The sequence below is a fragment of the Sus scrofa genome, chromosome 17 (assembly GCF_054392235.1).
Source record: "Sus scrofa isolate SSC_HxYL_T2T_F1_AM1 chromosome 17, Sscrofa_HxYL_maternal_Yorkshire_Landrace_v2.0, whole genome shotgun sequence".
NCBI classification, from domain to species: Eukaryota; Metazoa; Chordata; class Mammalia; order Artiodactyla; family Suidae; genus Sus; species Sus scrofa.
Window position 1 is genome coordinate 56,874,414 of NC_139399.1, and position 13,092 is coordinate 56,887,505.

General features: G+C 47.8%; 1 protein-coding gene across 9 annotated transcripts in view; it reads left to right on the top strand.

Annotated features, from left to right (window-relative positions):
* EYA2 (EYA transcriptional coactivator and phosphatase 2) overlaps window positions 1-13,092 on the top strand; it is a 315,037-nt gene that overhangs the window by 199,377 nt on the left and 102,568 nt on the right. For all 9 annotated transcript variants that reach the window (XR_014832539.1, XR_014832538.1, XR_014832537.1 and 6 more), the window contains 2 exons: window positions 9,582-9,649; window positions 11,334-11,511. Coding sequence is in view for 5 of the 9 variants with exons in the window: in XM_021077395.2 (XP_020933054.2) it covers window positions 9,582-9,649; window positions 11,334-11,511 (246 nt within the window). In the remaining 4 variants the exon portion in view is untranslated. The remainder of the gene's footprint in view (window positions 1-9,581; window positions 9,650-11,333; window positions 11,512-13,092) is intronic.

Below are 13,092 nucleotides of genomic sequence, written 5' to 3' on the forward strand. Positions count from 1 at the left end.
CTGCCGGTATCATCACATGGCCTTTTCCCCTCTGTGTGTCTGAGTCCAAATTTCTTCTCCTGAGGACAGCAGTCACTCACTCGATCAGGGCCCCCCTCGCATCCAGTATGACCTCAGCTTGATGACATCTGCAAAGACCCTGTTTTCAAACACGGCCACATTCAGAGGTCCTGGAACTTGGGCTTGAATAGATCTTGGGGGGGACACAGTTTGACCCATCATAGGGCAGAAAGGTGGAGCTCCGTGAGGTCAGAGAAGAGGCTGGTCACAGCAGGCCTATGGACACAGTGAAGGGGAAGCCTTGTAGAAATACAAGTAGAAGCCAGAGAGGCTGGGCTGATCTTGAAAAGAGTGGCTCTGAGGATAATGAATTGAACCAGGGTCAGAGCGGACACAGGAAAATCAGGGAGGAAACTATGCATTCCCTGGGCAAAGCGATGATAGCGGCATGGAGGTGGCAGTGGAGGTGATGGTAGAGATGGAGAAAAATGGATAGACTTGCGGGGTATTAAGAGGCCCTGTTCGCAGAAGCTGGTGACGGAATTGAGATCGACTCGATGGGGAGGTACATCTAAGACGATTCAGTCATCTGTTCTTTCAGCAGACATTTTTTTACATATCTGGTCAGTGAAAAATGGGTATGTGACCTCTTTGGGGAAGAAGACAGTCATGGACATGCCAAGTGCCCTCATGGTGACCAAGTGGCTGCAGTAGCTCCAGCCTCATTACCCTACAACCTCCTGAGATTCCCTCTCATTTAGATCTGCTTATTAGTTCAGATGTACACCCCGAAAGCAAATCTTTGTGGTCAAGGGAATGCGATGCACTAATGGGTCCAAGCTGCGTCACATACGCCATTCCTATCGAATTTCCATCAGGGCAAGGTAAGGCCTGTCTGACCTCAGTGCCTTCCCTAGGCGTTATATCAGTGAAAATTTCTCTCCCAACACGTACAGCTTGTTTCAGAATCTCTGATCTTTAGGGGTTGCCATTCCCAAGAATCCCTCCAGAGAAGATACTTGGCAACAAGAATAGTGCATTTGGGAGTTTCTGTTGTGGCTCAGGGGTCATGAACCCAACTAGTATCCATGAGGATGTAGGTTCAATCCCTGGCCTCGCTCAGTGGGTTAAGGACCCAACGTTGCTATGGCCGTGGTGTAGGCTGGTGGCTGCAGCTCCAATTGGACCCCTAGCCTGGGAACTTCCATATGCCACGCGTGCAGTCCTAAAAAGACAAAAAAAAAAAAAAAAAATAGCGCACTTGACCTTGGGATCCATTGTGACCCCGACAGTCCGTCCTTTCCCATGTTGTATCAGACTGTACCCCGCCCCTGCTGGAAAGCCTCCATCTGGGACTTCCCATTGCAATCAGAAATGAGTGCCAGTGCCTTGCTGGGACTGCCCCCTGCCCAGCCTGGCCTGATTCTGCCCCTGAAGACCTCTCTGGCCTCATCGCGTGTGCGGCCCCCACTCCTCTGCATTTCACTCACAAGGGCTTCCTTTTTGTTCCTCCCACCTCTGGCCTTTGCAAGTTGCTGTTGCCCCCTTCCCCCCACCCCGGAATGTTCTTTCCCCAGCCCTTCACGTGCTGGCTCTTTCCCATCCATTTAGCTTCTGCTCAGCGGCCACCTCTTCTGAGAGACTCTCCAGCTTTCTTAATCTTCTCGGTGACTGACATTAACAAATACCAACGTTTCATCCAGCGTGTGCTCAGCATAGCCTCGTGATGCTGCATCTTGCGTTTTGGCCCCTAGCGCTGCCCGTGGGGCGTCTTCCCACACCAGCACATGTGGATCTGCCTGCGAGCGCTTTTCTCCTCTGAGACATCACTGTTTGTCTTGCCCCCCCGCACCCCCACCCCCGCCTCGGCAGCCCTGGCATCGCTCTGACTCCGTGTGGCAGAGACGCGGTGACAGGGCAGCCTATCTGAAATGGCATGCTCAGGAATGCAGATTGTTTTATTACCAGTTAAATATGCTTTATGCTACCTGTGAATGAGGCCATTGTGACATTTAGCAACTGATTTGATTAAACACAGATGTGGGCTGGACTCCACGTGGAGCAAAGATGCAGGAGGACAGGCTGGGGAGGGCATGTCTGGATCTTTTAAGATGGTAAAGTGCTGACATGACTCAGTGTCAGCAAGAAGGACAGAGCTGCCTCCCTTCCTGGCATATGGACCACGTGTTGGTCTCAGAGCTGAGAGCTCAACCTGGGTGCCCCCACCACCACCATCCTTTGTTTTCCTTTGAGATGTGCTGTTTGGCCCTCTCTAAATTATTCTGGTGGGTTTTTTTTTTTTTTCCAATCTTTCGTGGATTTTTTTTTTTTATGAACTTTTTTTAATGGTGAATCAGTGAAATGCTAGCATTGCTGCCAACCCCAGCGGTGATTATGAACACAGAGAATAATGATCCCGGCTACCCAAGAACGGATGGGCAGAGTCACCAGCCATCAGAGAAATGTGAATAAAGACAACAAATGAGATACCTCATTGGTCTTAGTAGGAGAGCAAAGATTAGCAAGTGTGATTGTGCCAACAGCTGGTAGAGACGCAGGGACCTTGGGCCACAGGACCCGGCAGTGCTGTTGGGAATGTGCACCCGGCAGCCCCTGCCAAGAGGCTCACCCAGCCCTTAGGGAAACTCGGTCTGTTTGACCGAGGGGCCCAGCAGTCCCATTTCTGGGGTACAGCCCAAGGAAACTCACACATGGAAGCAGAGGTACAAGGATGTTCACAGCAGCCTTGTTTGTGGTGGGCAGAGAGGAGGTACCCCAGCTCCTCTCCGGGATGGAGGAGGGAGCAGCAGAGATAGGGAGAAAATTCACAAGGGAGGGCTGGGCAGCTGCCCGGGCAACAGGCGAGACGTACCCACAGAAACATAGATGGGTCTTAAGAACCAAACACTGGGTGAAAAAAAACTGCAACCATAAGAAATGTAACAGAGAATTTACAGAAATTATACACCTGCGCACAAAACACTAGTGCACTTTTTGCGAGAACACAGAAACAAAAGGATATGCAAAGACATACTAGCATTGTTGCCTCTGGAGTAATAGAAAATGAAAGGAAGTGGATTTTTTTTTTTTTTTTTTTTTTTTTTTTGCTTTTAGGGCCACACTCGCAGCATGTGGAGGTTCCCAGGCTATGGGTCGAATCAGAGCTGTAGCCGCCAGCCTACACCACAGCCACAGCAACGCTGAATCCTTAACCCACTGAGCGAGGCCAGGGGTCGAACTCACAACCTCATGGTTCCTAGTTGGATTCGTTAACCCCTGAGCCATGACAGGAACTCTGGAAGTGGATTTTTTTTGCAAGAGAGGTCTTGAGTGCACTCATGAGGAAAGTGGGCCATGAACTTGAATTAACTCATCAGCACCTAACGTCTTGCAGGATGACAAAAGGGGCGGCTCTCCACACAGGTTCCCTGCCATTGGTGGAGACATGGTTCCAGGGACATAAAGAAGTCCTCCAGGGGGAGGGGATGGAATTCCTTGGTCCCTTGTATAAATTTCAATCTTTGAGCTCAAGGGGGTGAAAAATAGAACTGACTCTATTTTCAGCATTTCGCCACAATTTCTACTTTGAACCACCATTCCCCTGGGCTGGTGGGAAAGTTTCATCGTAGTGTTTCGGAGCTTTCCCCAAACTCTCCAGAGTTCTGGCGTCTTACCCAGTGCAGGTGCATTGTGGGGTGTGGGATCTATCCCATCTTTTATCCCTGGACCCAGGCTGCTGCCCTGTCATCTACTGTCTTGGTCCAGGTGGCCCTTTCTGGTCTGGGGCTCTTCATCACTGTGTCTTTGCTACATTGTGGGCGCAGGAATCTTTTATGGTTCTGTCTTCCTAGACTAGAGGTCACAAACAGGAAAGTCATAAGCCACATCCACCCGCAATCATGTTCTTGTTTGTTTCGTCCAACCAATTTGTATTTGTTGCCTACATTTGACAATTGGGAGATTTCATACACAAATCCAGATTTCTGACCACTTTGGAAAAATCAGAAGCCCTGTCTACATTAGGTTCACATTTCTAGGTGGCAGGGTTCAGCTGGAGCTGAGTAGTATTGTATTAGTTAGAAATGTTTTGGGCTGCAAGTAACAAAAAAGCCCAACTAACATTAGCTTAAACTGTAATGGTACTTATCGTGTATTTAGCAAGAAGTCTGGACCCCAAGTTTGATTGGGCAACTCAATTTTCTCTCTAAGGACCAGATTCTTTTCCTCCTTTTGCCCCTTCAGCCTCAGCATGTGGGCCTTTTGCTTTTATGCTTGTGACCTCATGGCCCAAGATGGCTGCAGTAACACCAAACATGATATCCTCACATAATCCAGGGGAGGATCCAGCAGGAGGACAAAAGAAAGAAAAACCAGTCCTCTACAGAGCATTCAAGACACATCATCCTACATGTCAAATCCTCCCAGACTCTGGAAGCTATATGTTGGATCATCAGAGCTCACTCATTTCTGCTACTTTTTCTTCTTCTTCTGCCCACACTGTGCATCCCAGCCCAGGGCCCACCACCCTAGGAGGAGAAGCCCTGATGTGTATTAGAATGTGGCCCTGACATGCTTGCCTTCCTCCTCCAATCCAGGTGTTCACTTTCTGCCTCTCACTGGCGATTATGTGGTGGGGGGGCACCTGGTGAAGGAAGTGTTGCAGGAAGGGGGACCCCTTCCAGGGCCCGAGAATAGGCTCTTGTCTAACGCTCAGAAATGAATTGCCCAAGGTGACACACGTGCGGACAAAGCAAAAGACTTTATGGGGGAGGGGCCCCAGGGCAGAGGTTCGGTCCATGGTCCTATGAGAGAAAAAAAGAGTGGAACTAAAGCCTCCAGCTCAGAGCACTGTGGGAGCGCTTACTCAGCAGGGAAGCTCACACACCCCTCCTCATGGCCTTCCCCATCTAACATATCCTGGTAGATGTGACTGCCGACTGTGGAACATCTGCTCTGGCGCGTCACAGCCACTTCCAGGCGCCCTCCTGACCGCGCACCTGGCGTGGGGTGGGCGGGGCTTCCCTGTATCACAGGCAGACGTCATCTCTTCTATACAGTTAATCTAGGCAAAGAGACGGCCCAGGATCACGTGCAAGAACAGTGCCCTAAAGGTGTTCGAGTCCCCGTGAACAGGGACCCCGGTCCTCTTCCTGACAGCTCTAATAAAGCAGGAAGGATCTTTCTAAACTGACAGCATTTGAAAGATCCCAAATCTCAGCCAGATTGTAAGCGATCCCTGCGCTGTTTATTTTATTTTATTTATTTATTTATTTATTTTGTCTTTTTGCCTTTTCTAGGGCCACTCCCTTGGCCTATGGAGGTTCCCAGGCTAGGGGTCTAATTGGAGCTGTAGCCACCAGCCTACGTCACAGCCACAGCAATGCCAGATCCAAGCTGCACCTGTGGATCCTTAACCCACTGAGCAAGGCCAGGGATCAAACCCGCAACCTCATGGTTCCTAGTCGGATTCGTTAACTGCTGTGCCACGACGGGAACTCCTCCCTGTGCTGTTTAATGATCTCAGAAGGTGGCGTGTGGTGCCCGGAGGGGGCGGGCTCAGCTTGTCCTACCTTCATTCAGAAGAGCCTTCTAGGAGACTCAGCAGCCTGGCTAGATGGAGCCGTGATACTACCAACAACAGGGAAGAAAACATGGAAAGGGAGCTCGAGGTTCGTCCCAGAGGGTAGGACAGGAATTGCTCCCTGAACTCCAGGGTGGGTGGAGGGAGTCCTGGAGACTCAGCTCTCCCCTCTTCTCTCCGGGCTCAAGTGTGGAGTGTCCAGGGTGTGTCTGAGGAAGGCAACCTCATCTTTTCCGGTCCCTCTGTCCCCTTCCTTCCTTTGCTGCTGCCTGGGAGATGGGCTGTGGGGAGAGTATGGAGAAGTAACAGGAGCAGCAGTTTTGTTCTGTTCCGAAGTGGAATAAAATTCACATAACTTAGAATTAAGCCATTAACCATCTTAAAGGGCCCAGTTCCATGGTGGTTGGCGTGTTCACAAGGTCAGGCAATCACCGCCTGTCTTGAATGCCAAGACCCTTCCCTCACCCTAAAGGGAAACCCACACCCTTTAAGCTGGCACTCCCCATCCCCCTTCCGCCAGCAGCTGGCAGCCTCTCATCTATTGTCTGTACCGGTGGATTTGCCTGTTCTGGACATTTCATATAAATGGGATCACAGAATATGTGGCCTTTGGTGTCAAGCATAGGAGAGCACTGGAGTTCCCTCTTTCCAGCCATAAACCTGCAGTGTTTGGGGATTCACACTCCTGCCTCTTATTCTGACATCTCTGTGTGCATCAAATCCTAATTAAAAAAAAAAAAAAAATTCTGGGAGTTCCCATCATGGCTCAGAGGTTAGCGAATCTGACTAGTATCCATGAGGACGTGGGTTTGATCCCTGGCCTCGCTCAGTGGATTATGCATCTCAGTGGTTAATTGCCGTGAGTTGTGGTGTAGGTTGCAGACGTGGATCCTGCATTGCTGTGGCTGTGGCTGTGGCATAGGCCAGCAGCTGGATCTGTAATGTGAACATTTCATAGGGGGAAGGGAGATTGGGAGAAAGTATCTACAAAGGATGGGGGAGGGGTGGCAATCATGAAAAAAAGATTGAGAAACAATGGAATTTTTGTAAAAGATGCAAATTACAAGCCCTGATTTTTTTTATTATCTGATTCAGCAGACAGTTCTACACTCTGGCTCTCAATATCTATATTTATCTCATCACAGACTGGTATTAAACAGTCTGTGGGGAGGTTCTGGTCCGCAGTCCACATTTCAGTAGGTCTGTGCCAACACATCCCTGTGTTTTGATCTGTCTGGAATGATCTCTACTCCCTGTGTGTCTATGCCCTCAACTGTGTTCCATCTGTCCTCTCTGAATGTAAGCATCAGCCCTTGCTTCTCTCCTGTCTAGAAAAGTATCTAAGGCAGTACTATTTGATGCATCACTGGGCAATGATTGTTGAATGACTGAGTGAATGGCTATCCACTTAAAAATTACTTTATTGAGCCAGGCAACGAGCATGGACTTTTACTTAAAACCCAAGAAAACCAATCAACTAAAAAGATAGCAGTTTTCTGCTCTGACCTGCAAAATGGCAATGTCTTCAATAAGAACGAAGGGCATTTCTTTCTCACTAAATGTTCAAACGGATGTGGCGGTTCTGGTCTGCAAATGTAGCAGGGATCCAACCTCCTGTGTCTGGTTGCTCAGCCCTGTGGTCCAGCATGGCCCCATTCCAGGAGAAGGACCAACCTGCCTCTGCCCTTTGACGGCAGGACCAGGAAGTTGCCTGCGTTAACTTCCCTTCTCTAGAAACTCATCACATGGCCGCACCAGCCACAAGGCAAGCCGGGAAATGTAGTGCTTATTCAATCAGCCATGTGCCCAGCTTAAAAGCACAGATTCTATGAATGTGAGAGAGAAGGAATGAATGGATAGTGGAGGGGCCCCTAGCAGGACTCCCCACCATCATCACCTTAAGAGAGGATGTCTTCCTCATCTCCTCCTTGCCTTCCCCAGCCCTCGCTGGACCTTCCACCAGCCAGTTGGAGGCAAGAGGTCAGTGTGGAAACCTTCCAGGTCCAGGAGGGTCCATTTGCAAAGCACAGATGTGGCACAAGATTTCCGGAACCATGTACCCTCTTCCTCCTGCATCCTGTCTGGCATGGGAGGGCTCTCTCACTGCAGAGGCTCTGGAACTGCCCTCGGCACACCACAGTTTGTTCAGCTGTCCATTCTTCTTATGCCGCTGGGTCATAAAATGAAGACAAACGTTTAGGAGAATGAATATCAAGCGACGAGACTGTGGCCTGTTTATTTCCAAACCTGCCCTAAGTTGTCATTCAGAAGGTTGACACAACAGAAAAGAACAATTTTAAGTGAAAACAGCATCCAGGAGTGACTTCCTAAAGCAAACATGTTCCTATGATAGAACAGGTAGGGTTGCCATGGTAACCAGGACCCCAAAAATGACCTTGAATGGAATAGGCTGGCATAGACCTTCTGCCAGATGTTTCTGGACAAGCCCCTGAGGAAAGAATGGGATTCCAGCGTGCCTCACTTGTGTGAGCAAGTTCTCTGGTTGCTGGGCCTTAGGTGAGCCTCCATGTAATGAAGATAGAGGATGCCAGGGGTGGCGGTGTTCCTGGTTCCTGCTCTCTTTACCCGGCTAACTCCTACTCACCCTTCAGAGACTGGTTTAGGTGTCATTTCCTCCAGGAAGCCCTCCCTGGCTCCACCCCTCCCCAGGTGGGATTGCGGAACCTTTCCCTGTGCCCCCCAGGCTCCCAGTGAAACGTATCCCCCGCCCTCCTGGAGAAGAATATAGTTCATTTTGTAGATTCGACTTTGGAACCATTTCGGTGTTTTATATAATTATAAAACACATTTGAAAAAGTAATCCTAAAATTCAATAACAAGCTATTATGAACCTAATTATATATTGAGCAGTGGTGTCACCTTTCAGAGAGGAGACTTTACCCATATTTTTACTCTTTTTCTTTCTTCTTTCTGTTGTTTCGAGATTCCTTTTTTTCTTTTCTTTACTTTTTTTGGTGTGGGTTTTTTTTTCTTTCTTTAAAAAATTTTTTTTGGATTTCCTGTCTTTTTCAAGAACTTTCTGTACCCATTATTTTAGGGTAGATCTATTGTGACAATTTCTCTTTGTTTTCCCTCATTTGAGAATGTGGTGATTTTCCTTTCATTTCTGAAGGATATTTTCTCTGAATGTAGAATTCCGGGTTGATACTCTGCAAAAATGTTGTGCCACTTTCTTTTGGACAATAGAAATTGACAAGCTTATTCCAAAATTGATACGTAAATGCCAAGTTTATATATATACGGATAACTGAATCACTTTGCTGTACATCTGAAATTAACACAACACTGGAAATTAACTACACTTGGATAAAAATTTTTGAAAATAATTAAAATGGTAAATTTCATGTTATGTACATTTACTTTTTAAAAAAAAATTTTTTTTAAATATAATTATCAAAAGAAAAAAGACATGGAGTTCCCGTCATGGCTCAGCAGTTAACAAACCCGACTAGCATCCATGAGGATGCAGGTTCGATCCCTGACATCACTCCGTGGGTTAAGGATCTGGTGTTACCGTGACCTGTAGTGTAGGTCACAGATGCGGCTCAGATTGCGTGTGGCTATGGCTGTGGTGTGGGCCAGAGGCTACAGCTCTGATTAGACCCCTAGCCTGGAAACCTCCATATGCCACGGGTGCAGCCCTAAAAGACAAAAAAAAAAAAATATATATATATATATATATATATATATATAATTAAGTACCACCAGAAACTGTTTTGTATGCACTATCTCTTTTATTTCTCATCAGAATCCTTTGAAGAAGGTGTTATTTATATTTTATTCATTAATATTATTAATGTATTACTATTAGTATTTATTAATATATTATTCTGAACTGACGTTCAGAGAGATCGCCAGGGCCTCAGGTCCCATTTCAACCTGTCAGAACTCAAAGACCCTACCTTTCTGTTGCATCTTTCTTTTCCGTGTCCCTCCCTCTCTGACTATAAGAAACTTCATCTGTTCCTCCTTCCTGCAGGCACGGCTGGGATCTATCAAGGAGCAAACGGACTGACCAATGCAGCCGGCTTTGGAAGTGTACACCAGGTAGACGGAGCTCCCCATCAGTTGTTTTCTCAGTTCTTCCTCTAACTATGCTCCTTAAATCCGGGCACCTAGGGAGCCCACTGGCACCCATGAGTCCCACTAGAAGTTGGATCTCTTACTCCCTGTGTTTGGAGACCACAGATGCCAGACTGGACAAAGAGACTTTGGAAAGATATAGTGTAGAGGAATTGGAATTGCTGGAAGATTTCCAAGGTGACATGGGCTGTATTATATGTTCCATCTTGACCTGAGTCTAAGACACCCGCTGACTGTTGAATCTGAGATGTATGAATGCTTCTTATGGGTAAAAGTACATCTTCTTCACCTCTGCAGCCCAGTGTCCAGCACAGAGCGGGGGCTTTATAAATGCTTGTTAAATTGAACTAAGCACCATAAAGATGAAAGTTGGCTATAGTTTTGAGTCTCTTGTTTACTTAGTAGAGAACCTGCTGGAATTCCCATCATGGCTCAGTGGTAACAAACCTGACTAGGATCCATGAGGATGCAGGTTCAACCCCTGACTTTGCTCAGTGGGTTAAGGATCCAGCGTAGCCGTGAGCCGTGGTGTAGACCACAGACACAGCTCGGATGCCATGTTGCTGTGGCACAGCTGTAGCTCTGATTCAACCCCTAGCCTGGGAACTTCCATATGCCGAGGGTGCAGCCCTAAAAGACCAAAAAAAAAAAAAAAAAAAAAAAAAAGAATTAACCTGCTAAAGGTGGACAGGAACTCTTGCACTATTTGTGCACCTTTCCTATAAGAACCTTCCATGAGTTCTTTGCAAGGTTGAGCAGAATATTTGAAACAAAGAATATTGTGGAAGAGTTGGAATATCCGGTTGGTTTACACAGTGCTTCATAAAGAGGATTGGCATTCTTTGATTTCACCTCCAAGATTCCCTCATAGAAGATTCTGGATCCCTAATGCTGTGTAGGTGCATTTGCACAGGACACCCCCCCACACACACACACGAGCCTAAAATGTCACCTAGTCTTCTGGATATATGTATGTGGTCTTTATTATTCATTTGTCCATTCATCTTCCCAGTATTTATTGAGTGCCCATATGTGCCCAGCATTCTTCCAGGCACAGGTCACAACAGTGACCAAGATGGACACTGACAAGGCCACACCCTGACTCTCTGGGTGCACCTGCTGCCCTCCAGCTGCCAGTCTCTGCAATCCTGGGCCCAAGGGTGTTTTCTGGAACCAGTGTATCCGGCAAGCAGGAAGTGCCAGGGAATTAAAACCCCCTGGGCACAACGCTCAAGCAAAGACTGGCTGGAGTGGTATATAAATACCCCAGCTCCCTTGCCTGTTGGGAGAGATCTTTCTGAGACATGTGTCCTACTCCATCCCAGCCCCTCCCTGGTAGAATCCAGCTCCCGTTTCCTCCAGAGAAGCCCGGCTGCCTTCCCTTCTTCTCTTTGCTGTCTCCCTTCCCCACTCCCCATCTGGTCTCTCCTTCATGCCCCAAACCCACTGCTTGCACTTGAATCCTTATCTTGGAGGGCTGCTTCTAGGGAAAGCCCCGCCCTCATAGAGCTTTTATTCTAATGGTAGGGGGACCCAGGGCGGGTGCCGGGGGGAGGGGGAACAACAGGAGACCCAGCCCCGGTGGCCCCCGTCCATGGCAGCCGGCCGCCTTCCTCGCTCACAGCCCTGTGTGTGTTTCCCTTTCCAGGACTATCCTTCCTACCCTGGCTTCCCCCAGAGCCAGTACTCCCAGTATTACAGCTCGTCCTACAACCCCCCTTATGTCCCGGCCAGCAGCATCTGCTCCTCTCCCCTCTCCACGTCCACCTACGTCCTGCAGGAGGCCTCTCACAGCGTCCCCAACCAGAGTTCTGAGTCACTCGGCGGTAAGTATAGTCACTGTCGTGTGGTCATTCGCGGCTGTGGTCTCAGCTCTTATATGAAAGGTGGGCTGGACCTGAGTGCCAGTCGTAATGAGCTGGTCACCCAAGAGCTGACTTCAGCCCTCAGGTATATTTCATGGGCTTTTCTTTGTGTGTGTGTGTGTCTGTTATTTAACTGCATTCATGTTTAAAAGTCGTAAATTTTTACCTAAAAATTCTTTTTTTAAATGCGGTGAATTTTATTCTATTTCTAATTGTGCAACCATCATCACAGCCTAATTTTTACTTAAAATTCTAACGTCTGCCTTCTCTTGAGAGAAGACTTGGTCACCATAGTGCACATTTATTAAGTGGCGATGCTTGGCTGGCGCTGAGTACCGTGCGCCCCGTTTAGGGCGAGCACACGATTCCACATTTAGCCAGCTGCCCTCAAGTTGACTACCTGCCTGGCCCATATAGGCTTTAGAGTTTGTGTGCCGTGGTCCTCAAGAAAAGGAAACTAGTACTTACGCCCGTTCATGATGCGCCGAGCACACACCTCTGCTGTTTTCTCTACTTGCTTGGTTATGTTCTGATGCAACAAATATTTGTTAGGCACCTGCTGTTTTCCATGTCCTCCTTGGCTTGGAAATAAAATAATGTGCAGCATAGGTGTGATCTTTGCAGATGGAACTCAGGTGATCATGCAAATACGTACTCACGAGCTGTGATAAGGAAAGCTGTAATCCTCACAAAAGCAGGTTTTCCTTCCCCCCTTTTTTCCCATAGAAGAACAAGAATGGTCAGTGATAAGTAATTGGTGGAGCTAGGATTTGAACCCATGTTTGTTAAACGCCATAATGCGTGCTTCCGCCACTCACTAGCCACACACACCTGAGACTGTCATCTAAAATCCATTTGATGGAGTTCCCATTGTGGCATAGCAGAAACAAATCCAACTAGGAACCATGAGGTTGTGGGTTCGACCCCTGGCCTTGCTCAGTGGGTTAAGGATCCGGCACTGCTGTGAGCTGTGGTGTAGGTCATAGACGGGGCTCAGATCTGACGTTGCTGTGGCTGTGGCAACAGCTTCGACTGGACCCCTAGCCTGGATATGCTGCAGATGTGGCCCTAAAAGGACAAAAGACAAAAAAACAAAAACAAAAACAAAAAAAAAAAACTGTTTGAGAAGGGCAAAGGCCTTCAAACTTTGGTTCTCTCTCTAATTGAGGTCATCAGGAATTCTAGAATCTTTCCAAAAATCCTTACAGGTGTGCCTTTCCAATGGCACAACTGTTGGGGGGCACCCTTTTATTAGTCAGGACTTTTTGGCTTCAAAAAGTAGAGAATCCAATTCAAACTAGTTTAAGCAAAAAAAAAAAAAAAAGGCTATTAGACTATGGAACCCAGATGTGCAGGGGTTAAGGGTTGGGTCCAGGGGTTCGGATGATGATGATGGGACTCAGTCTCTCTCTTCCTTCCGGCTCTACATCCTCCTGGGTTCATTTCACGCTCATAGACTCCACCTGTTCCAAGATTCAATCCTGCCTGCTGTCTACCTCCTCAGAGAGAGAGTTGCTCCTCCCTAACCATTCCTGCAGACAT